This window comes from Galeopterus variegatus, unplaced genomic scaffold, assembly GCF_000696425.1.
Source record: "Galeopterus variegatus unplaced genomic scaffold, G_variegatus-3.0.2 Scaffold9641, whole genome shotgun sequence".
Classification (NCBI taxonomy): domain Eukaryota; kingdom Metazoa; phylum Chordata; class Mammalia; order Dermoptera; family Cynocephalidae; genus Galeopterus; species Galeopterus variegatus.
This window is the reverse complement of record NW_007735752.1, coordinates 1-24218: the sequence shown is the minus strand read 5'-3', so window position 1 is coordinate 24218 and position 24218 is coordinate 1. Positions and strand designations below refer to the sequence as shown.

The window sequence follows — 24218 nt, the reverse complement described above, 5'->3', positions numbered from 1 at the left end:
GGAGTGTCACAGGGCTCATCTACAGACATCGAGGCCACTTCGTATGACGTGCTGGCTGCAAAGAAAGCAAAATGAGTGTTTTTCAGTTCCCAGGAGACTTTAAGCCCTGGGGGAGTGGGAGGTGGTGAACTTGAGCCAGCTATAGGCTGGGGGAACCCAAAAGCCATCCTTACCTTGCTGTACCATGTCTTGGCACTTACTGTATACCCAGCTCTGTACACTTAATGTGGATAAAACCTTCACTCCTGAACCTCATGCTATATTCTAGTTGCCTCTGGACAGAGATTTAATTACAATGCAGGTACTGACTGTGCCTCAACTTTCCTCACAGGGCTGCTGGGAATAAGGAGGGACATGATTTGTGGGAAGCATCAGCAGCACCTGGGAGGTTGTAAGCACTCCGGCGAGGGTGGTTCTTGTTTTATTACCCAGTAAAGGAGGTGCTGAGCCCTGCTAAACAGGCCCCTTCCCTGGGCTATGCTATGGGCTGAATTGTGTCCCCCCAAAATTCATACATTGAAGTCCTACCCCCAGTACCACAGAATGGACTGTATCTGGAGGTAAGGCCTTCAAAGAGGTCATTAAGGTAAAATAAAGTCATTAGGGTGGGCCCTAATCCAACATGACTGGTGTCCTTATAAGAAGAGATTAGGACACAGACATACACAGAGGGACAGCCATGAAAGGACACAGGGAGAGGACTGCCATCCACAAGCCACGGAGAGAGGCCCCAGGAGAAACTAGCCCTACTGGCACCTTGATCGTGGACTTCTAGCCTCCACAATCGTGAGAAAAGAGATCTCTGGAGTTTGAGCCCCCCCGGTGCGTGGGGCTGGTTGTGGTAGCTCCAGCAGACTAGTGCAGGCTGTCACGCTCCCCTCGCTGTCCTGGGGGCTGCCCTGGGGGCTGCCTGGTTTTAACCTTAATTCCAGTTTTATGATTATACATCCTAGTGTCAATTATTTACAACACATCAGATGAGTATCAGGGCTTCAGGGAACTGAGTGACTCACTCAACTTTTTATGAAGTTGGTTTTTATGTGGGAGAAACAGCACGAAGGAAAACAAGGAATTTTACCTCCTGACCACAGAGACTGAAATGGACCCAGGGCATGGGGAGGGGGCTCTTCGTGGGACTGGGGGGAGTGGGAGGCACTGGGTGGTGGGGCACGCTAGCTCTGGAGTCAGACGTGTCTAGTTTGAATCTTTGCTGTGCCATTCACTGTGTGACTCTGAGCAGGTTGCTTAACTTCTCTGAACTTCAAGCCTCTCATCTGTGCAATGGGGATTTTTCTAGAAACTTTGCCATAGGGTTCCGGGGAAGTTTAACCATGATAATAAATAATAACTAATAAATTTGATTACATTAAATATATTCTTAATAAATAAGAGTAAATATATAATAAACAAAATATAATAAATTGTATAAAACAAAAGTAAAATAGTGATAAGATTAATAATAATGATAAGCGATAAATACTAATAAATGCATTTAAAGCACTCAGCACGGTGCCTGGCACTTGGTAAGCACTTAGGAGAATGTTCACTGTTCTTGCTATGATTCCAAAATGTAACAGTTGGAAAAAGAATCAGGTGTGACAAGTGACTTCCTAAAAATTGGAGCAAGCAAGACTGGGGGCTCAAGCATGGAGGGGAGAGGGTCGGACAAGGTCAGATGCTACCAAAAGAGCTCTTGGCAGAAGGTTTGGGAACCACTGCTGTGGCTAAAAAAGAAAATGTCCAGATATGGGCAGGACAAACTTTCTCAAACTGTGCCCTAATCTCCAGAAGCAGGGCTGGCCTCAGATAGGTCTGGGAACGCGGAGACCGTGCTTCTGCAGGACTCATTGGCTGCAAAGGGCTGGCTTCTCTTCTATGTACCTCTAGTTTTGGTATAAAATCCCTCGTAGAATAAACACTTAAAATGAACTTCAGGCTTGTTTTGTCCTAAAGGCTTCGGAACTGTAGTCCTGAGCCCCCAGGAAAGTGCAGTTCCTGCTGATTTGAGCGTGAGAATGCCTGTATCACAGCTTTTGTCTCAGCAGAGTTAGAACAGGCACAAACTTGGCTCATTAGTGGAATCCTGGGTTAAAATGCAAACTCAGAAGAAGAGGGCCAGGTCGCAGAGCCTCCCTCCTCGCAGCGGGGGCAAAATTCACCACATGATTGGTTTTATCAGCCTTAAGGTACTGTGCCCAACCAAACCAACTGTTGGGTAAGTACACAGTCTGCATGTGGGCGGGTGCCATATACAGGAACGCCGCCTGTATTAGTTTCCGTGCCTGCTGTAACAAATTACCCCAACCTTGGTGGCTGAAAACAGCACAAATCTATTCCCCTGCCACCCTGGAGGTCAGAAGTCCAAAATCATGGGCTAAAGTGTCGACAGGGATAGTGCCTTCGGAGGAATTAAACTGGACCCACCTGGATAATCCTGGGTAATCTCTCCATCTCAAGATCCTTAACTTAATCATACCCGAAAGGGCACTTTTGCCATATAAGGTAACCATCACAAATTCAGGTATTAGGACCTGGGTACCTTTGAGGGCCGTGACTCAGCACCCCACATGCCTCGTTCCAAATTCTGAGAAACACAGGGCTGTGAGTGGCAAAAAGCCCTGAGCTGGACCCCAGATTCTTCTCTGCCTCGGACTCGAACAGCCTTAAATTAGACCCTCACCCCTTCTGGGAGCCGGTGTAGATGGGTGGATGCCCCCTGCCTCCACAGGTCTGTAAATGACAACACCGTCAGAGCGGCCACTCTCTGCCAGGCCCTGGGTTAAGGCCCTGAATGTGTTAACTCATTGATTTTTCAGCTTTATAGTCCCTGGAAACTGCCTTTGTCCTGTTTCCCTGTGCCCGGAATGTCCTTCCCCAGATATCCACTCCTTTGATTCTTTGCTCAAGTATCACTTTCTTGGTGATCGTGTGCCCTGGCCACCATATTTAAAATCACTACCCCCAGCACTCCCTCCTTCCACTGCCAGCTTTATGGATTTCCTCTACCTTATATTATTTTCTAAGATCCCATAGAATTTACTTGTCTTTGGTCCATGGTAGGTGCTCAGTTCCTATTTTATTGAACGAATAAATAATATTAACTCAGAACTCTGAGCTCGTAACTCTTAACACTTAGCGAGGTAGATCTCAGTACAATTCCCTTTTTACAGATGAGAGGACCAAGACGGAGAGAGGTAAGAATGACCTTGTCTAGGTCACTACCGAGTAACAGAGCTGAGATACGAGCCCGGCCTCTGGTCCGGAGCCCACACTCAGCATCCCGCGCAGGGTGAGTGGAGCAGACACTCGCAAACAGCCTCTGAGGTCTGAGTTTATAAGTTCTCGAACCTGCCCTCCACTACTTTCTGCTGCAAAATGCCCTTTGAGGAGGAGGAGCCAAATGAATCCAGACAACGTCCAAAACTGCCACACAAGGACAAATGCTCTGTCCTGATGGCACCCACGTTCCCACGAGGCTGGCCGGCAGCCAGGAACACTGGCCAGAGCAGCAGAGTCCTGTGGGCTCCATCCAGCCTCTCCTCCAGGCCCCCAATGCTCCCACCTCCTCAGACAGTTGGGCTAAGCCTCCAAAGTGGGAACCTCTCACCGTCCTGTCCTCCTCATGCCCAGAGGGTAGCCTCAGTGGCTGCAGCCAAGGAACCAGCCCTTATTAACGGGAACTCTGCCCTGCCATGGTTTTAGTTCATCAAGCTTGGCTGAGAGGCTGGTTTTCTGCTGCTCGGTGGACGAGGGAGGCCTAAACAAGGAGGCTTTGTGGACAGGACCCACCAATTACTAAGCTGTGAGATCCTGAACAAGTTCTCAACTTCTCTGTGCCTCAGTGATTCGCGATAAAATGGATACAGGTGGGGATGATCGTACCTGCCTTAGATGGTACATGGAAAGCTCTTAGTGTGTGCCCAGCACATAGTCAGTGCCCTGACTGTGTGCTGGGGGCTAGGGGGCCGGCTGGTGTCAGCATCTGTGCTCAGCCTTGTTTGTCAGGGTGGGAGGACACTGGTGGTTCATCCCCAGAGATGCCCATGGCCAGAGCCTGGAGAAGGTTCAAGGAGTCAGACTCACTTTGAGTTGACAGTGACAGGAGATCTGGCTGCTGCTGGGATTCCCTCAACTCCATCCTGGCAGAGGAAGACACAGAGATGTCACATTTTCCAAGACATATTGAATGTGACTAGAGCCCTTGAGACCGGGTCCCTGGTGCCAGCCTTCCAAATAGGGCCACGTGCCAGCCAACTGCTTAGAGAAAGACACCGTGTCAAGCTCCCAAAGAAATGATAACTTATTCATTAACTTGCTCCTTCTGTTTATGGCCCCTGGAGTCTTCAGAATGAACTTGTCTTCCTTAATTTCACCAACACTTAAATGGATTAGCAAGGGGCCTGGCAATGTCAGGTCTGATAAATTCAACAACATCTTGTATTTGGAGTGGGGGAGAGGAACTGCCACTTTTCTCTGCAAGCCATGGTATATTCTGGAAGATGCCCACTTTCCCATCTGTATCTGATTACTCAGGCTGAACCCTCCACCTCGAATACCCTGATCTCCTCCTACCCCCAAACTCCACCCATGGAAAGTTTACATGCCCCTCAAGGCCCTGCAGAGCTAGCTGCCTCTCTATTTTCTCTTTCCCACCCCACCTGCATTCATCGCTGTTTTTGTAGATTCATTATGCCTGCCCCACTTTAGCAGTACTACTTGGTGGTTAAAAGCATGGGTTTTGGAATTAGACATACCTTACTCCTGCCTTGTGCTTGCTGTGTGACCTTGGGGAAATTACTTTACCTCTCTGAACCTCAGTGTTCTTATCTATAAAATAGAATGAATGACCGTGAAGTGATGGGCCTGGCACAGAGCCAGCACTCAACACACCTTTGCTCTTCCTCTGCTGTTGACTTTTCCATCAGGAAGAAGCACCTGTCTTCCTGCCAGATCGTAAAAATATGTCTCACGTGTCTGTATATCCCCCAAGTCCCCGGCACATACGTGGGTCCAGGAATTGTTTAAATCAAAATGACATCAAAAAGTCATTTTAAAAGAAAGGCTCACTTGTCACCCCTCGTGCTTTAGTGATGAAACACCTCTGCAGAATCTACGTGCCTCGTCCAGGGTGTGGCCCCCAGTGACGTTGCCTGTGGGAGCAGCCCAGGGCAAGGCACAGAAGGTGGACTTCAGCTAGTTTTGATTGTGAGTCTCGACTCTGCTGCTCACTAGCTGTGTGACCTAGAGCAAATGACTTACCCTCTCTGAGACTCAGAGATAGAGGGGCTAATCCTTCCTTGAAGGGTGGCAGTGAGGATTGGATGAATTTAGAAAGGCGCCTGATTGGTGCTAATAATTTTATATTGCAACTGCTGGTACTTCTATTATTGCTCCTACTGCTGTTATGACCCTGCCTTGCAGATTACTTGACTTGGTTTCTTTTTCCCATCAGCTCTCTCTGGCTCAAGCAGCCCTCCTTCCTGCTCCTCTACCTTTATGACTCATTCGCACATTGCATTTCATTCTTTCCAAGGGCACGGTCTAAAAGACTGCTTGGTTCAAACAGGAACCTGACACCCTTTGACCTTGGTCCATGGGGAGGTGGCCTGAAACTCCCTCCCAGGTGGGACGGGAGCAGCAGCTGCAGTGGCTTGGAGCCTTTCTTCCTGCCCCCACGTCATGGGACTGGAACTTAGTGACAGAAGTAATTGTGGCTGAAACTTGGCCGAGAGGGCCACGCTGAATTCTTCCTTTGTGGTGTGAATGTAGCACGGCCCGGTTCCTTGCAAATGGAACCAGGGATCCCTTTCCCAATTATGCAGTTTGGCAGGAAGAGTCTGTGCAGGGAGAATAGTTAAGGAGCCTCTTTGTCGCAGGAGCTGGTCAAGCTGCCAGACACCTCCGACTGGCGAGACCTCCTTTCGCTAATGCTGACTGGGCTTCTGGAACTGCATCTTCCAGGGCCACAGCACAGAGCTCAGTGGCCAGAAGAGGGTCTAGGTCACACCTCTGGGTTCTAAACTCTGTTCCATAGAGTTTCTCCAGCTCAGCAGGAAGAGACAAGGGAAGGCTCAGCCATCAGTGCTGGAACAGCTCTGCTTTCTATTGTTGTTTTACTTCAATTGCTGTCTTCACGTTCAAGTTCATGGAGGCTCAATCCAGGTGTGGACTGGCAGTGATCTCCCTACGAAGGTCTCAGCAAAGTGATGCACCTGATGTCGGAAGCTGAGACTACCTCCCCCACAACCCACCCCAGCCCCTGACACAGCCGCTCCCTACCTACTCAGTTGGCCAAGGATGTGTGGATGAGTGAAAAGACCCACTGCCAGATTGGAGAGGCGAGGCTCACACTCTCCAGCTGACTTTTTACCTGGGAAGACCAGGGAACCGCTGAAACCTCACACCCCACCAGGGAATGTTGGTACAGTCACCTTGTCAGGTCACAATGGAAATCACACTTCTTCCGGGCACCTTTCCGATGTTGCCATCAAGTCATCTGCATACAGATACAAGATTTGGGTATCTGGTTACTCCTGAAAGTTATCTCTTACTCATCCTATCCCCTAAATGCCAACCTGGACTGGGAATTTCCTTTAATTGATATGGGACATTGGTTAAACTTTTAAACCTGCCAGATATTCATTTGTTCATTCTGCAAATATTTACTAGGCACCTGTAAAGTTCCTGGCACACTGTGCTGGGTGCTGGACATACTACAATGCACAAGGCACATAAGAACATGCTTTTGGGGAATGTATACTCCAGTGGGGGAGACAGGAAGCAAGCAAGAAAACAGAAATGAGACTATCAGAGACTGTGATGCGATGTCATCCATCCATGGGAAGGAATGTCATCAAGGAACTAAACAGGGGCTCAAGAGTAGCTGGGTGAGGGAGGGGGCATTTTACTTAGAGTGGTCAGGGAAGTCCTCACCGAGGACGTGGCATTTGAGCTGAGAGACAGAGCAGTAAAGATTAGCCAAACAAGAGAGACAGGTGGAAGAGTTTTCAAGCAGTGGGAAAAGCGAGTGCAATGGCCCTATGGCAGGAAGGGCTTGGTGTGACTGGGAAACAGAACGGAAGCCACCGAGGGTTGGTGGCCAGGAGGTAACAGTGAGGGAGAGGCAGAGGCCCAGTCCTGTCTGGTGGGGTTTGAAGGCCAGAGCGAAGGAGTTCGGATTTTATGCTAAGAGTAATCAAAAGACATTGATGGATTTTTGGAAATTCTTATTATGAAATACTTTAGCCAGTCAATAGAGAATATATAAGATATATACGAATTTTAAGGAATAATGTAAACAGTAGACACCCATGTACCTCTCACTATGCCCTATTTTTCATTCCTCCTTAAGTAGCTATTATCTTAAATTTTAGTTTATAATCTTTGTGTTTCTTCCTAACATTACACAAATAGAGCAATACATTGTTTGGCTTTGCCTGGTTTTTTTTTTGTTTTTTTTTTTGTCTTTTGTCTTTTTTCCGTGTCCGGCAATGGATCGCAACCCTCAGTGTTGCCCCCGTACCGGACCGGGGACCGGCAACGGGATTGCAAGCCTCGGTGTTGCTCCCGCGCCTCGCTCAGCCAGCGAGCAGGAACCGGTCTGTATGTGGGATCCGAACCCTCGGGCAGGAGCGCCGCCACGCTTCCCAAGCGGCGCACTATCCAGTGCGCCACCGGGCCGGCCCCAGGCTTTGCCTGGTTTTGAACTTCATTTAAATGGGATCACTCTGTGTGTATTTTTCTGCAATTAGCTTTTCTGTTCAACGTTATGTTTGCCAGAGTCATCTTCAGGGTGCGTGCGGCTGCAGCTTATTAATTCGCCGATGTATGGCACTCTCCTGGGTGTCACTGTCATGGTTTATCCTTTCTGCTGGGACATGACGTCATTTGATTTCCTAATGTTGAGCCAATCCTGCATTCTTGGGATAAACCCAACTTGATTGCAATGTACTATCTTTTTTAAAATCATTGCTGGACGTCACTAGCTGGGTTTTTCTTTTTTTTCTTTTTTTTTTTTTTTATAAAAGATGACCGGTAAGGGGATCTTAACCCTTGACTTGGTGTTGTCAGCACCACGCCCAGCCAGTGAGCGAACCGGCCATCCCTATATGGGATCCGAACCCGGGGCCTTGGTGTTATCAGCACCGCACTCTCCCGAGTGAGCCACCGGGCCGGCCCTAGCTGGGTTTTTCTTTAGGATTTTTGCTTCTGGGTTGGTGGATCAGACCGGCCTGTCATTTTCCTTTCTTGCCTTGTCCTTTTCTGGTTTTGGTATTGAGGTTCTACGTTCATCATAAAATGACCTGGGAGTGTTTCCTCTTTTATTCTCAGGAACACTTGTATAAGATGGATAAAACCATGGAAGGGTTTGGTAAATGTCAGCTGTCACAATGCCACAGCATTGCAACCCACATTTTTCTGTACAGACCTACCCCAGTTCCCTCCATTCACACCCCAAAAAAGAACACGTCTCCCCCATGAGCACCTCAGGAAACTGAAATGCTCACAGCTTACTTAGAAAGCCACATCTCTGTGGTTTTTTTACAGGTGGATTCTTAACTCAAGATTTTAACATGAAGATTTAAAACATGAGTCTCCTGGATAACAACAGGTAGGTCCCTCTCTTAACTGCTTTACAGTTTTTCTTAAAAACCCAGATACGGGGTCATTCACCTATCCCATAGGGCCTCCTCGAAAATGAGCTGTGATGGGTCCAATACCAGGGTCTAGGGTGAGCCTGGCCAAGTTGGCACCCCAGGCCACCCACAAAGGCTGCTCCATTTTAGAGACATGCTGGAAGCTATGTGGTCCAGATCCTTTAAGCACAAAATTAGCTTCTTTCCATATTTTTGAAAGGGAAAGAACATCCTACTAAATATAACGCTGGTGCCATCCAGGGTCAACAAGCCAGAAATGGGATAAACAGCCAGCCAGCTGCAGCGCAGGGAGCCAGGCTTCTGCAGACCCTGGTGGACCCATCAAGATCACGGCCTCCAAAGGGACGGTGAATCTAATGGACAAGGTTAAGCTACCATTGGACACAGAACCGTGCCATGAACCCCAAAACAAAAACCTTTATTTTGCTTTCTTATAAAAGCAACACATGAAATTCTGTTTTCCAATTCTTGTCCTTCCAGTAAGAAAAAGAAAATAAAAGTCACCTTTAATCCCACTACACAGAGAACATAACTATAAACATCATAGTATATGGAATTTGAGTGTTTTGAAACTTAATATGATACATTAAATAGTGTTTCTCAAACTTCTCTTCCATGTCATCCCCTAAGGAGTCTTTGCAGACATTCTTTTGTAATGTTCTCCCCTGCCCCAACCCCATGAAGTTTTAATACCAAGGACATGCTATGTATCTGTCCCTGTATTGTGGCCTTGTGGCCATTGTGACAGACCACTGTAATAGGTAAGATTTTTTACCTCATCCCCGAGAATCGACTTTTGTTCCCTTGTGGGTAGTCTCAGCCCATTGAGAATGCAGGCTTTGGTCACGTACTGTTCTGGGTGCTTTCTGTACATTTACTTGTTTCCTGGTTATAACTGCCCCATGAGGTGAGTACTAGAGAATTTTTATCTCCATATTACAGTTGTGGAAACTGAGGTGCAGAGAGGTTAAGTAACTGACCCAAGGTCGCACAGCTGGGAAGGAAGAGAGTGACGATCTGAACCCAGGCAGCACAGCTCCAAATTGACTCTTAACCACCCTGCTGTGCCGCCTTGCAGCAACACGTTCTGATTGTAAAAAGTTAAAAATACAGAAACTGAACAAAAGGCACACTTCCCCAGCGCCCTCCATCCCCACAAGCAATCACTGGTACAAGTTTGGAATGTGCCCCCCTCCCTGGGATTTTTACATAAAAATATATTGTCTTTTTTATTTTAACCTAAGTACAATCATCCAGTCTTTTTTCCTATATATTCGTATATACCTATGTGTATATAGAATTTTTTTTTTTTCCTTTTTTTTGTCTTTTTTCGTGACCGGTAACGGGATCGCAACCCTCGGTGTCGCACCCGCACCGCGGACCAGTCTCTATATGGGATCCGAACCCTTGGCGGGAGCGCCACCACACTCCCAAGCGCCGCACTCTACCGAGTGCGCCACTGGGCCGGCCCGAATTTTTTTTTAATTTTAAAAATTAAAATCACACTGAACATACTGGCTTTTTATAACCTTAAAAATGTATCATTAGCTGCTTTGAGACCGTAATTTAATAAATACTTGTGCCATAATTTAACTGGGTCTGGATTATTGTCTATTTAAGCAGTTTCTAGCTTCTCACTACTATAAAACAGTGATGCATTTCTTCGTACATAATTCTTAGAATTTGGAATCACACAGCCAAAGGATATCAACATTTCTGAAATTTTTGATCCATAAATGCCAAAACTTACCACCCAGAAAAATTGTATGAAATTGTCCATCCCAACACCCTTAAACACACTGGGTATGATTGCTGTTTTTAAAAATTGAGGATTTAACAGGGTAAAAATATATTAATCCTGATGTTTTTATCTCTGCCCATGACTCTTATGTGGGGCCTGTCTTTCCCACATGACAGTATGAGGCAAAGCTTGAACTGAGAATGGAGGAAAGCAGGGAGGGAGGGAGATTAAAATGGCCCAGATCATTGGTCTGCTAAACACACCTTATCATCCCAGGCACAAGGCCTGCCTGTGGGTGGCTTTTCCATCTCTCATGCTCCCAGCACAAGCCTCTGGCCATGCACCTGTCCACCACTGAGCCCTCCGAGACTGACCTTCTCTTGGATCCATTTGGCAGAACCAATGCATTCCTAAGGCTGCCAGAGCTGCCATCCTTCCCTTCACTGGCCACGAGTGATATGGTGAGAAACAGATACCCTTGTGTGTCTAGTACACTGACCCAACCCATCCCACTGCAACTGTCCGCAGTGTGATTCCTGTTCAGCACCCTGCACACCACGCACATGCACATACATATGTTCATACCCCCGTACACATGCATACATATATGCACGTGCACTTGGATACATGCACGTGTGCGCATCCATGCATAAACGTGCATGTGCCCACATACCCATACACCTGTGTGCGTAGTACATGTGTACTTACATTCATGCGTCATGCGCATACACACATAAACATGCACGTGTACACATACACCTGCATGCTTATGTACATATGTACTTGCATGCATGCGTGCACGTGTGCACATAAACATGCATGTGTACATGTGCCCATACGCCTGAGTACATATGTACGTGTGTACTTACATACATGCGTGTGTGCGTGCACACATAAACATGCGTGTGTGCATGCACCGATACGCATGCATGCATATGCATATATGTTTACATATGTGCATGCATACAGTGCTATGTATTCAGGGTGCAGGCCCTGTTATGCCAGTAGGTCTTCTCTCCCACAGAAGATTTCCATATACCCCCCAGCTCAAGTTAGGACACCCTGGTGTCTAATTCCACAGTTTCTATACTTTATTCCCATTAATTATTATTCCTTGTAGTTTATTTTTCTGCTGGCCTGGAAGCCCCACTAATCCTTAACTTGCTCACTAGTGCCTAACATGCTGTCTAGCAGGTAATTGGATGCACAAGAAATATTTGTCTAGTGAAAAAAAGAAGGAACAGACTTCAAGCTGATAAAAGATGTTGTCCCAAATATTTTTAGAGTATCTTTTAACAACGTGGCCAGTTTCATATTAAGCCCATGGTTTGACAAGAAAATATCTCTGCAGCATCAGATTTCAAGCAACCTGGTTAGCCGTCCTATTGGAAAGATAGGAAAGAATGCAGAATTGAAAACAGAACCTTGCCCATATAAACATCTATAAAGTTTTACTGCTTTGCAAAGTTTCCTGATGGAGGAATAACTTATTGAGGAGTGGTTTATCAAGGGACGCTGCTTCTTCCTCCTGCTTGGTTCCTGAAAATGTGCTAACCTAAACCCTTCAGGTGACATGCTGCTCTGACTCCCTCTCAACCAGCAAATGGTTATGGAATCTCAGGACTGCTCGCTGCTCATTTTAGTGCAGGGTCTTGGACCTCCTTCATAGGAAGAACAGGGTTTTTTTGTCCAGCTGGGCACAGGAGCTCAGATAAGGAACGTGCAGGCTTCTGCCCCCTTTAAGGAAGTGAAAACTTGATGTGGCTGAAGAGAAGTTTGTCTTGCTGGGTGGCTTTGTGTGGCCTCTATTCATTTCCTTCAACATCAGTTCTGCAGACATTCTTTCAGTTCCAGCTATGTGCCAGTCTCAGAGGTGAGGAAGATGCGGTCACAGGAAGACAGAGACTTGCCACAGTAATCGTGGGGGGCTTTGGGGAGCACATGGAAGGGGCACCTGAGCTGGGGTGATCAGAGAACTGCAGAAATGCTGGAGGGGGGTGTGCAAGATGGGTGAGGTGACAGGTAAGGGGGAGAGGCAGGGGCCAGGTCAAGGTAGCACCATGCCTTAGCATGAGCACCATTCTGAGGAGCTGGATTTTCTCCTGCAGGAAGTGGGGAGCCGTTAACCACAGTAGGCTGTTTGGCCTGGGACATACCATTGACGGATACCCCATCCCCTGGGCGATTCTGTTACAGCTATTGATCATGGCTCATGAGAGCTGAGAATTTACTGCACTTCATTAAATTCCACAAAATGTTTTAGTGACCTGAGCTGTGACCTTTCTGGGCTCCTGCAGGGAAAGGTCTGGGTTCCCTTTTGGGGCAGGTGGGGTGGGCGGATCCGCCTCCCTTCTGCAGGCTTACACGAGGAACGTGTGCACGTTAGACATCTGGAATGCATCAGAGGCAAGGCTGAGCCCAGCCGGTGGCTCGGACTGCTTAGTTAAGAAGCAGACTAGAGCTGCTGTGTTCACAAAAGCATCTTGAATCTGAATTTTCTATTCCCTTTGCTCTTTCTACTTTCTTTTCAGATCCCTTGGCTGCAGCTGTCCATGCAGGATGCCTCGCATTTGCTCGGAACCATCGCTTGAGAATTCAGTTGATGTTTTTTTAGTACAGCACTAGAGATTTTGTTTAGTGCATTGAGGGGGTTTTTGTTGTTGCTGCTGCTGCTTTTTATTTATTTTTGTTCTTGGAACTGGGCCTTGCCCTGCTCCCGCTGGCATGATGGCCCAGTCCAAGGCCAACGGCTCACACTACGCACTGACCGCCATCGGCCTGGGAATGTTGGTCCTCGGAGTCATCATGGCCATGTGGAACCTGGTACCCGGTTTCAGCGGTGCTGAAAAGCCGACAGCTCAGGGCAACAACAAGACTGAGATCGGCAGCAGCATTCTCAAGAGCAAGACCTTCTCCGTGGCCTATGTGCTGGTCGGGGCTGGAGTGATGCTGCTGCTGCTATCCATCTGCATGAGCATCCGCGACAAGAGGAAGCAGCGGCAGAGCGAGGAGATGGCCCACATCCAGCAGCAGACGGGGGCCATGCCCCAGGCCCACGAGGAAGACAGGTGAGGACCAGCTGGCCCAGGCCAGCGATGGACATGCACATGTGTACATACTGTCAGCTTTCAATCATGAAAATATCATAGCCTACAAGGCTTTACCTTCTCTCTTCCATGAAGGCTCAAACACTTTATCATTTTACAAATAATTTTATACTTCTATATCAGCGTTTTCCAAATAGTGTGGCATGAGTGGATTGCAGATGTACCAAAATTTTGACAACCCCAGGGAAACTGAACAAGGCCTGGGGTGTCCAGAGCCTCCAGTCTGGTTTCTTGTCCATTCTGCAGCAGACTGTGTATGGATGCTTTGATTTGGAAAGGTTGGGAAGCAGTATTCTGTTTGACCAAAAATACCACAAAGAAATTTAAAAGTTAGGTGATAAATTGGGTAACATGATAAAGATTGATACCCCTAGTATAAAAAGATCCCTTACACATAAATATGAAAGATGAACACACCAGTGGGAAAACAGACAAAAGTTATGAACAAGTATCTCATAAATGTTCAACCTCATGCATGAAATGCAAACAAAAAGAAGCATTTTTTTTTTTTTTTTTTTTTTTGGCTATCACATTGGCCAAGATAGCCCCCAATGTTGGCGAATTGTAGAGAAGATGAGTTGCTGATGGGAGTGTTGACTGTATATAACCTTTCTGAAGAGTTTCACAGTAAGGGGTACTTGTTGAAGTTGTGTGTACCTATTGATTCTGTTCCTAAGAGTTTATCCTCGGGAGACAATCCCACAAGTGCAAAGGAATTTGTACCGGTAAATTTATCAGGTCATTGTTTAGAATAGCAAAAACTTAGAAGCAACCTACATATTGTTCAATGGAGTTAAATTATGACATACCCATTCAAAGGAGTTTTACACAGCCATTGTTGATCTGTATTTGTTAATGTGGGACCCTGTCCCCAACATTGAGAAAAGGAGATTGTAACACAGCAGTTTTAGTAAGGTCCTAATTTCATCAAATGTAGCAGCTCTGGGATTAGAGAGGGATCAGAAAGGTGTGCACCGGAATGTTAACAGTGGCTATCTCCAGGTGGAAGGATTTGGGATGTTTTAATTTTCTTCATTAGTTTTTTCTGTGTTGTTTGAATTGTCTACAAGCATTTCTTATCTTTACAGTGGGAGAGGAGATTTTATTTTGGAAAAATTAAATTCATTTGATGATGATAAAAGATAATACATGCTGTATTAGTCAGGGTTCTTCAGAAAAACACAACCAGTGGAATATATATATATATACACACATATACATACATATAAAAGTAGATTTATTATGAGGAACTGCCTCATGGGATTATGGAAGCTGGAAGTCCCACGGTCTGCCATCTGCAAGCTGGAGACCCAGGAAAGCCATTGGCATAATTCAGTCTGAGTCCAAAGCCTGAGAACCAGGGGAGCTGATGGTTTAGATCCCAGTTTGAGGGCAGGAGACAATGAGATGAGATGTCCCAGCTCAAATGGTGAGGCAGGAAAATAGGGGCAAATTACTCCTTTCTCTGACTTTGGTTCTACTCAGGCCCTCCACAGATAGAATGATGCCCACTGTAAAGCTAGGGCTTACAGACTCCTCGGGTCTGTTGCACCGATCGGGTTACAAACCCTCCACACGCAGGTCTGTGAGCTAGGTAATGGCAAAAAAAAGGTTCTGGGAGCCGTGGGTATAGAAAAATGAATGGGTTTTATTCAGATCTAGGAGCAACTATCCCAGAGGCTTCTCTGAGAGTTCTGAGAAGCACTGTGGATCAGAGCTGTTAGTCTTTTATACTTAAGTCCACAACCCTGGACACCTGGGTGCCCATACACAACTTACCTTAAGTAGTAACAAGGAACACCTGAGGATATTTACAGCAAATGATCAGAAAGAGTCTGAACCTCCCAGGGGCCCTGACGTTTTCCTATTTTTCCCAACACCCACCCACATTGGGGGTGGGGGAATCTGCTTTACTGAGTCCACCGATTCAAATGCTAATCTCTTTAGGAAACACCCTTACAGGCAATAATAGTGTTATAGAAATAGTGTTTAATCTGGGCACCCCATGGCCAGCACGCTGACACATAAAATTAACTATCAAACGTGCTTATTCTAGACAATTTGGGAAATATAGAAAAGAACAGAGAAGGAAAATCAGTCACCCTTAATTACCCACCCTAGCCATGAGCACACATGAGTTTATTCCTAAAGAAGGGTGAGAGGGGGTACCCGCAGATTCAAGTGTAAGGTCCTGGAAAATGGCTATTGGCACTCCCTGTATTTGTGTAAAAAATGTCCTGGCATTTTTGTGTTTTCTTTCAACAGTCAAATGAGAGTAAGGCTGGGGACCTGATCTTTTTGAGTCTTAGGATGAACTTGGAAGATAAAATTGAAGTATAATTTGAGACACATGTATATGTTGTATTTTAGATATTCCTTCTCTGCCTGGGAACAACCATTTTGCTTCAAATTGGAAGCTGTTTCCTGTATTTTGCTGTTGCTTTCAGCCAAAGGACCCAGCTGGGTGTCAGAATAGCCCACCCAGCATGGTGTTAAGTGTGAGAGGCTTAAAGGCAAAGGAGGTTTAATACTCAGCTAATACAATGTAGCAGGTGAGAGTGTGGCATTCCCTTCCAGCCCTGCCATTTCCTAAAGCCATGACTAAGTCGCTGAACCTTGATGTATCAGTTTCCCCATCCGTGAAATGGGTGTACGAATAGCTCATAGTGTTGTTAGACACATGTGTTTGAGTACTTGGAACAGTGCCCAGCTCACAGTAAACAGTCGAAGTGTTAGTTTTTAGGACTTCTAGGACCCACTTGTTGTTTACAAGGCTGGTGTGTGTGGACCCAGAGCCAACACAGGATCTAGAGTCCGTGTCTTTGTGACTTTAAATGACTTGAGTGCATGCTAACACTCTCCGTGTCTGTATTTGTCACCTAGCAGCCAGGAGGAAGAGGAGGAGGAGGCCGCCTCAAGGTACTATGTCCCCAGCTACGAGGAAGTGATGAACACCAACTACTCAGAAGCAAGGGAGCTGGACCAGAACCCGAGGATGAGCATCTCTCTCCCCTCCTATGAGTCGCTGACGGGGCTCGATGAGACGAGCCCCCCGACCACCAGGGTCGACGTGGAGAACAGCCCGGGCAGTCCACCCGAGAGACAGAACTCCAAGTTGGCCAAACGGCTGAAGCCACTGAAAGTTCGAAGGATTAAATCCGAAAAGCTTCACCTCAAAGACTTTAGGATCAACCTCCCAGACAAAAATGTCCCACCTCCCTCCATCGAGCCTTTGACTCCTCCACCACAGTATGACGAAGTCCGGGAGAAGGCCCCTGACACCCGGCCACCCGACTGAAGGGCCCCTCTTGGAGCCACATTCCCACCTGTCTCTCACGTGCCCCGCACCAACAGACAATTACGAAGTCACCCCAGCCACAGTTGAGAAGTACAGGGGCCAGATGCGCACTTAGCGATGTGGATGGGGGGGAGGTGGGACTCTGTGTATCGGGAGTGACTGTGATGTTCCACAGAGCCTCATGCAGCAGGTGTATGGGAAAGAGATGGTGCCTTGGAGCTCACGATTCTGGGGACCACATCAAGGGGTGTGGCCCAGGCATCTGCCCCATCTTCCTTCCTCGACTCTGAACTGCTGGCCACACGCTCCTTCCAGCTAGGAATGAATAGCCAGCCACTGGGTTAGGTTGTGGTTGTTCTGTTTTGCTTCCACTAGGACTGTTTGGTTTCAAAAAGAAAACTTTTGCATTTGCTCCCTCCACTGCAGTCCTGAACTGCGGGTAGGAAATAGGACTCAGCTTTGCAGCAAGACCACAAGGCCGTTTTGTAGAGTAAGCAGGGACGACGTGGGGGTAAGGCCCAGGCGGTGGCTCTCTGAGCCCCGATGCTGTCGATCTTTGAGGGCCTAAGGCCTGATGAACTTCAGCACATGATGCATAAGAAAATAGTCTTAATTGGTATACTTTACTCGTCTTTTCTGTGTAACGGCAAAAAAGGTAAACCATAGGAGACGTCCTTCTATTCTAAAATGCCGCACAACTGAGCTTTTTTACAATAAAATATTTTATATTCAGTGCACTTGGGTGCTGAATTGCTTTACCAGTTCTTTCAATACTGACTGGCTCAGGGAGAAATATCAATATTCATAGCTACTATGTACCAGACACTTAATACGTGCCAAGCATTGTGCTAAGCATTTCACATGTGTGTCCCATGTCATCTGGACTCATCCCTGGTGTTACTGCCATTCTGTAGGTAGTGCATGGAGGCTTAGGTTAATTAAAGTGCCCTATGTCACACTGCTAGTAAGTGGCAGAGCTGGGATTTGAGCCCAGGCTGTCTAGCTCCAGGGCCTGAGTTCTTAAACACTCCACTGTACAGGTCACATAAAGAGTTTTTCCAGACTTTGATTAAGGACTTGTCCTTCTCAAGACCAGAGGTAACTCATGTGCCCAATAGAAAGTCCTGGTTGTCTACACAGCAGCTGTCTACATGTCTAAGCATCCTTCCTATGTCTCTCCTGAGAACTGGCCCAGGAGACAGCCCAGTACAGCCTGTCATCCACTACCAGAACTGACAGGCTGTGTGAGCTTGTGGGGTGGGTGAGTGTGTCCTCCCGGAGTGGGGACTACCTGTGCAGACCAGGAAAGCAACTCAGCTAATGAGAAATGCCCAGAGGATTGCAGACTTCTGAGGATGGGACAACAGAGGGGAACAGAGACCTCTGGGGTCAGGGTCCTGACTGTGGAGTGGGGGTCTGGGGAGACAAACCTGAGTTCAAAGGAAGACTTCCTGGTACTGGCGAGCATGGTGCAGGCCTGCTGGGCAGTCTGTGTGGCGAGGAGCTCGGCTGAAAGAGTAAATTCTCTGGCCCTGGATGTTACCTCACAATCCAGAGGATTGGAGAGGGAAGGGACATGGTTAGGAAGTGAATCACCTTATCTCAAGTTTGGCAGAGGTGACTAAAGTTCCAAACTTTCACTTTCCTTATGCAAATACATTATAAAAAGGGGAGAAGCTGGATTGGCCTTGTGGCACGGAACGCCCAGAGACCTGTCCGTTCCCCGGCCCACTTCTGAGCCAACCAGCAGATCTTCATGTCTCACGTGTCTGGGCTGGGCTTGTCCTCCCATTACTCTCTAGGCTTCTCCCTGACTAGAGGAAAAACAGGAAGAAAAATAAAAGAGGGGAATTCCAAGGTTCCAGAAACGTCCAGAAATAACTTTCTGGAAGGGATCTCAATCTGACTTCCGGTAGATACCTTTTGGGGTGTGTGCCCAGCATAGACCCTCCTTGGAGGAGAAGGTGGTTTGGGGCATGTAGTGGGCTGAATGGTGGCCCCCAACAATATCAGACCCTAATCCCTGGAACCTGTATTACCTGATATGCTAAAGCTTTTGCAGATGTGATTATGTGAAGGGTTTGAGATGAGATTATCCCAGATTATCCAAGCGGGCCCTAAATGCCAAACACATGGTCCTTGAAAGCAAGAGATGCTGGGCCGGCCCACGGCTCACTCGGGAGAGTGTGGTGCTGATAACACCAAGGCCACGGGTTCGGCTCCCATATAGGGCTGGCCGGTTAGCTCACTGGTTGAGCGTGGTGCTGACAACACCAAGCCAAGGGTTAAGATCCCCTTACCAGCCATCTTTAAAAAAAAAAAAAACGAGATGCAAAGATATATACACAGAAGAGGAGGGAGCAGTGTGACCACGAAGGCAGAGGTGGAGTGACGTAGCCGCAAGCCAAGGAATGCCAGCAGCCACCAGAAGCCAGAAGATGCGAGGGACAGATTCTTCCCCAGAGCCTCTGAATGGTGCACGGCCCTGCTGACACCTTGATTTCATCCCAGTTGATACCGATTTTGGACATCTGGCCTCCAGAACTGTGAGAGAATAAGTTTCTTTTGTTCTAGGCTCCAAGTTTGTGATAATTTGTTATAGCAGCCACAGGAACACTTCATGACTCTTCCTATAGGCAGGAGTGCTATGGATATAGCATTTATGAACCCTGCTTGTTGTGTATATGTGGAAATGATCCAGGAGAAAATTATTCATATTACTCAGATACTCTATAATGGGTATTTGGTTTATACAATACAGAGCAATAGGTTCACCTCTTTCTAAAACGAAGGCAGACGGAACGTAGGCTGGAAATGTTAACCATAGGTTGGAGTCCTGAATTGTGCCTAGAGACGTAAGGAAGTTATCTGCAATACTATGTTAAAATCACCTGTCAAAGCACCTCAAAATTCCTCAGGGCACACTTGCCTGTTGCTCATTGGTTTTTGTTTGCTTATTGGTTCAGACCTACCATTATCATCCTCAGGGATCTTTGTCTTCTGCCTGCCAAAAAAAAAACGAAGAAAAAAGAAGGCAGAGATAGGGGAGAAAATGCACAAAGCCATCCATCTATTCTTGGGCCCTAAATGGCCCCAGAACTGTGAAAGAGCAGAGAGAAAAAATCTGAATTAAGGTTTTTTAAAGTCCTACCCAGCACTCCCACCCCACTCAGGACAAATCTCAGCAACCATGTTGCTGTCATGTGACCTCCATGCTCTCAAGTCACAGCTGATTGGACCTGAGGTAGGGCCCATGTGACCCCAGGAGAACCAATCAGAAGCTGAGCTGGGCTAGGCAAGTCTCTCCCAGGAATTTGGTCCCGGAATCAAGAGGCCAGTTAGGTGATATCTCAAGGATTTGGGGGCCATCATGATGGGTCACAGGTGAGAGAAACAGGGGAAGCTTCTCTGCAGAGTGAGAATGAAGCTAACTGCTGAAAGAGGCAGCCATGAAAAACGAGCCTCAGAGATGCCTGCCCCTCGTGACTTTCTGGTCCTTGGTCCCTGTCCCTTGATCCCAGCTGTACTTCTGCCTGCTGGATCCATAACAGATGCTGTGTCTTCCCAGTAAATCCCCCTTCTAGCTTTGATCCTCAATTTAGCTGAAGCTCTTGAAGATGGGTCTACCTTTACCTTGTCCACGGTGCTGGGCCCGTAGCTGATACTCCACCTGTACTCAGTTTGACTTCCATTTTCTCAGATTGGTCACAGCTCTGGAAAAGGGGTGTCACGGCCGGTGATCAGGGCAAAAGATTGCGTTAGAGCATGACTATGACTGCAATGTAGAGCTTTGCCTGGTGCGTGCGGCTGAACCAGCTGGATCCATCCATTCCACAAATACCTATTGAGCTCCTATCACATGCCAGGCACTGGTCTAGGCTCCAGGACACAGCAGTGAAGCTAAAGCCCTGCTCTCCATGAGGGGGGTTCTTGCTCGGGCACTATTTCCCAAAATGGGTCCTGCGGCCTTGGGTGGAAATCACTCTTGGGTGATCATTCTCGCCTGAATACTTGAACTGGGTACAATAAATTTGAAAGCTGCAGCGTAGCCCTGTGTACAGACAGCTGGTCTACAAGAAGAGATGGATGATGCCCAAAGTCACAGAGGAAACAGCCCTGCACAGAAAGAGACAGATCAGCTGCTTCGCATGTTCTGATTCTGGGTTCGCCTTTTAGCCCGGCCCTTTGGGTCTATGCGATGCCCCAGTCTGCTTTCAAGAAAGCCTGTCTTTGCTTAAGCAAGTTGGAGGGGGTTTCTGTTACTTGATGCCAAATGTCCTGGGATATCTCAGTTCTGTATGGACAAGCATGAGATAGCAAAGCAAAAATAAATCTGAAGTGTGACATGATACTGAAAATGGGACACAGCTGGACTACTAGAGATGGATGGATCAATTGAACCACAGGCTCTAAAGGAGTATGCAAAGAGCCCTTCTGAGGCTTAATGGATCATCTCCTGTCCTAAAGGCCCTGATAAGGATCATTTAGCTCCCAGGACAAATCGTGCTGAGTATCCACATGCAGAGTTATGAAAAGACAACGCTGTTCTGTCTGGGAGCATGGAGGGGTGGGAAGGGAAGAGCTTTCCATCTGAGCCTCCATCTCCTCACCAGCAAAATGGAGGTTACTACTTTTGCAGTAGTATCTGAGGCCAACAGGTAAAGTACCCACACTGTTCCTGGCACAGAGAAGCCAGGGGCATGTGGTGGCTGTGGCTGGACCATAGTCTCTTGATGGAGAATGGGCCCAGGCTCTCAGCACATCTCCAGGCGTGAGCCTCACACTCATTTCTGAAAGCGTGTTTTAAGAAAATTCACCAGGCACCCTGAGCATGCTGAGGAATGGTAGGTATGATCCCTGAGGATGATAAAGCCAGCTTCAGGAAAACAGCAGCAGGGCACATCATTAAGGCCAGTTGAGGCAGCCCCAGGGTCAGCCTGGCCCAGGGCTCGGTTCCTCAGTTCACGTGATGGTAACTCCTATCACAGATAGTGGGTAAATCAGTCCACTTTGTTTGATTTTCAATCTAATGCCATGTTGTCAGTACACTCAGGATCAAGCGGCTCGTACTGAAAAATCTTAGGAGGCCACAGCTGTCAGGATTTGAAGACCCTCTTCCCTGGTGATTCCTTGAGTGTGGTCCCCTTCAATTTAATGGGCAGGTGTAAAAAAGGTTTCTGATTAGATCCTTTTGGGGATCCCTAAGTTAAACAAAGTATTTATTCAACACATTTTTATTGTGCACCTACTATGTGCCACATGCTTAGGATAAAGCTGACCAAGTCCCTGCTGACTCAGAGATTACATTCTGGGTGGAGCGGGGGACAGATAATGCAAAATAAATAAATATATGATATAATGTCAGAAAACAAGAAGAAAAATAAAGCAAGCTAAAGAATGGGATGATCAGGAAAACCTTCTAGGATATAACACATGGGTGATCAGGAAAAGCCTCCAGGATATAACACGGAGAAAAGTGGGAAGTAAGACACACAGAGAATTCCCAAAAGTCTCTAATAGTCTTATGCGCATTATGAATCTTTAAGCAGATGCAGCAGTATGTATCATTTCCCAAGCCAATTTGGCCACAGCACCTTTTTTCCCCACAAAGCATCTTCCATGGCCCCCTTTTACGGGACACACTACAAGGGATGGTGATTGAGCCAAACCCGATCATTCTACAGGGGGAGAAATAGGCCCAGGGAAGACAAGACACTTGTCCAAAGTCTTGCAGCTTGTGGACAAAGTTGCTCATTAGCTTCCTCGTATGGCATTCATATCGCAGATCCCCAGCTAAAGCAAGCCACTGAGGTGGCCCCAGCGTCTGACAACCTGGGACAGAACCAAGGCCGTGGTTTCAGGATGAGTCAGGCTTAGGTGCCTGGGGGCTCCCAGCTCTCAGCCCCACTGCAGACCTCCGTGTGTCCGCTCCCCAGTAGGGAAGCTTCTGCCTCTGATGGGAAGCCTGCACCCCTCCTGACAGCCCTCCGCCATGAAGAGGGGTGGACGCTTTACAGAGGTCTCACCACCTGTGCAGATGGCAGTTTGCCCTCTGGGATGGTTTGCAAGACACTTCCAGCCCATTCAAAAGGACATTCCCATCAAGTCAACAGGAGAAAGCCTGTCTCTCTGTAGCAATGCAGCTGACCTAGGAAATGATGTTCCAGAGGGCCTGAAGCTGGGATGGTAAGTGACAGCGAGTTGCAGTGCATTAACCTCAGACTCTCCCGTAATGGGGAACACCAGTCGGGAAACTAGCCACCTTCAGACATTGCAGAGAGAGCTGGGCAAGACAGGGAGGAAAAGACACCAAAGTATGAGTGCAGTATCTGTGCATGCAAATTTATCCACAAAAGCCACTGGAGAGAACGCGTGTACATACACACCAGAGGCCTTTAAAATGCAGCCTGTGCAGCAAGAGTTTCCTTGAGGCCAACCGGGCTGCCTGCCATGTGTGTCTCATTAACAGGGGACATGCAGACCCTGGAACTCTGCATTTGGAGGTAGGCAGTCAGATGGAAAACAAGTTCATGCAGACCAAGCAGATGCAACGAATGTGATGAAACATTCTCATCTCCCAGTGAGGCTGTTAAACATTTGCACCAACACCAGAACTGGAGGTTTCCACCTTAGGTCAGTGATTCTCCACCAGGATTTAATCAAGGGTGCCCTTGGCGATGTGACAACGGGGGGGTGGGGGGTGGGAGGGAGGTACTACTGACATCTAGTAGGTTGGGGATGCTGCTAAACATCCTAAAAGGCTCAAGATAGTCCCCGCAACAAAGAATTATCCTGCCCCAAATGTCAATAGTGCCAAGATTGAGAAACCCTGCCCTGGATGAAGGGAGGTCCATTCCCTTAGACAGCGGGGACACCAGTCCCAGCCTCCCAGGGTCAGCTCCATCAGAAATAAGCAGCAAACACTCATCCTTGGAGATCAGCCTGGATATGATGTTACTTATCATTTTCTTTACCTTAAAAAACAAAACAAAACAAAAAGTCACTTTTACAAAGACTTTTTTTCTATCCCTCCCACATTCCAGGACTGTAAATCTAGTTCTCCTTGGCATGATATAAACAGATTTCTCCTCCCTTTCCCCTTTTGTCCATCCATCCCCAGCCCCACCTCTTCCAGCATTAAAACCTGGAATTTATTAGCTGTAATATAAAGGATGTGGGAAAGTTAATGTTGAGTGGCACTTACAAACTCAGATAGACTCTGGGAAATTTTAGATTATTTAAAAGTATATTTGGGGGCTGGCCCCGTGGCTCACTCGGGAGAGTGCGGTGCCGTGCCGAGGGTTGTGATCCCCTTACCAGTCAAAAAATAAAAAGATAAAATAAAAGTATATTTGGGGGTGGAGGGAAGAAGACACAACAATCACAACAATTCCTTGAACTTGTTAAGACAAGTG

The 24218-nt window shown here is 47.3% G+C and overlaps 1 protein-coding gene across 1 annotated transcript; it reads left to right on the top strand.

Moving 5' to 3' along the window:
• Positions 1-8546: 8546 nt before the first annotated feature.
• On the top strand, positions 8547-17540 carry TMEM51 (transmembrane protein 51). Its single transcript, XM_008593778.1, has 3 exons — positions 8547-8611; positions 12930-13466; positions 16392-17540. Exons 2-3 carry the CDS (start codon positions 13123-13125, stop codon positions 16801-16803), a joined length of 756 nt encoding a protein of 251 aa, XP_008592000.1. The 5' UTR covers positions 8547-8611; positions 12930-13122; the 3' UTR covers positions 16804-17540.
• Positions 17541-24218: the final 6678 nt, after the last annotated feature.

Bases quoted from the DNA above. Each gene is read 5' to 3' on its own strand.
- TMEM51 (XM_008593778.1), top strand. From the start codon at position 13,123: ATGATGGCCCAGTCCAAGGCCAACGGCTCACACTACGCACTGACCGCC. The intron at 13,467-16,391 runs GTGAGGACCAGC...GTCACCTAGCAG, and splicing joins CAGGCCCACGAGGAAGACAG to CCAGGAGGAAGAGGAGGAGG.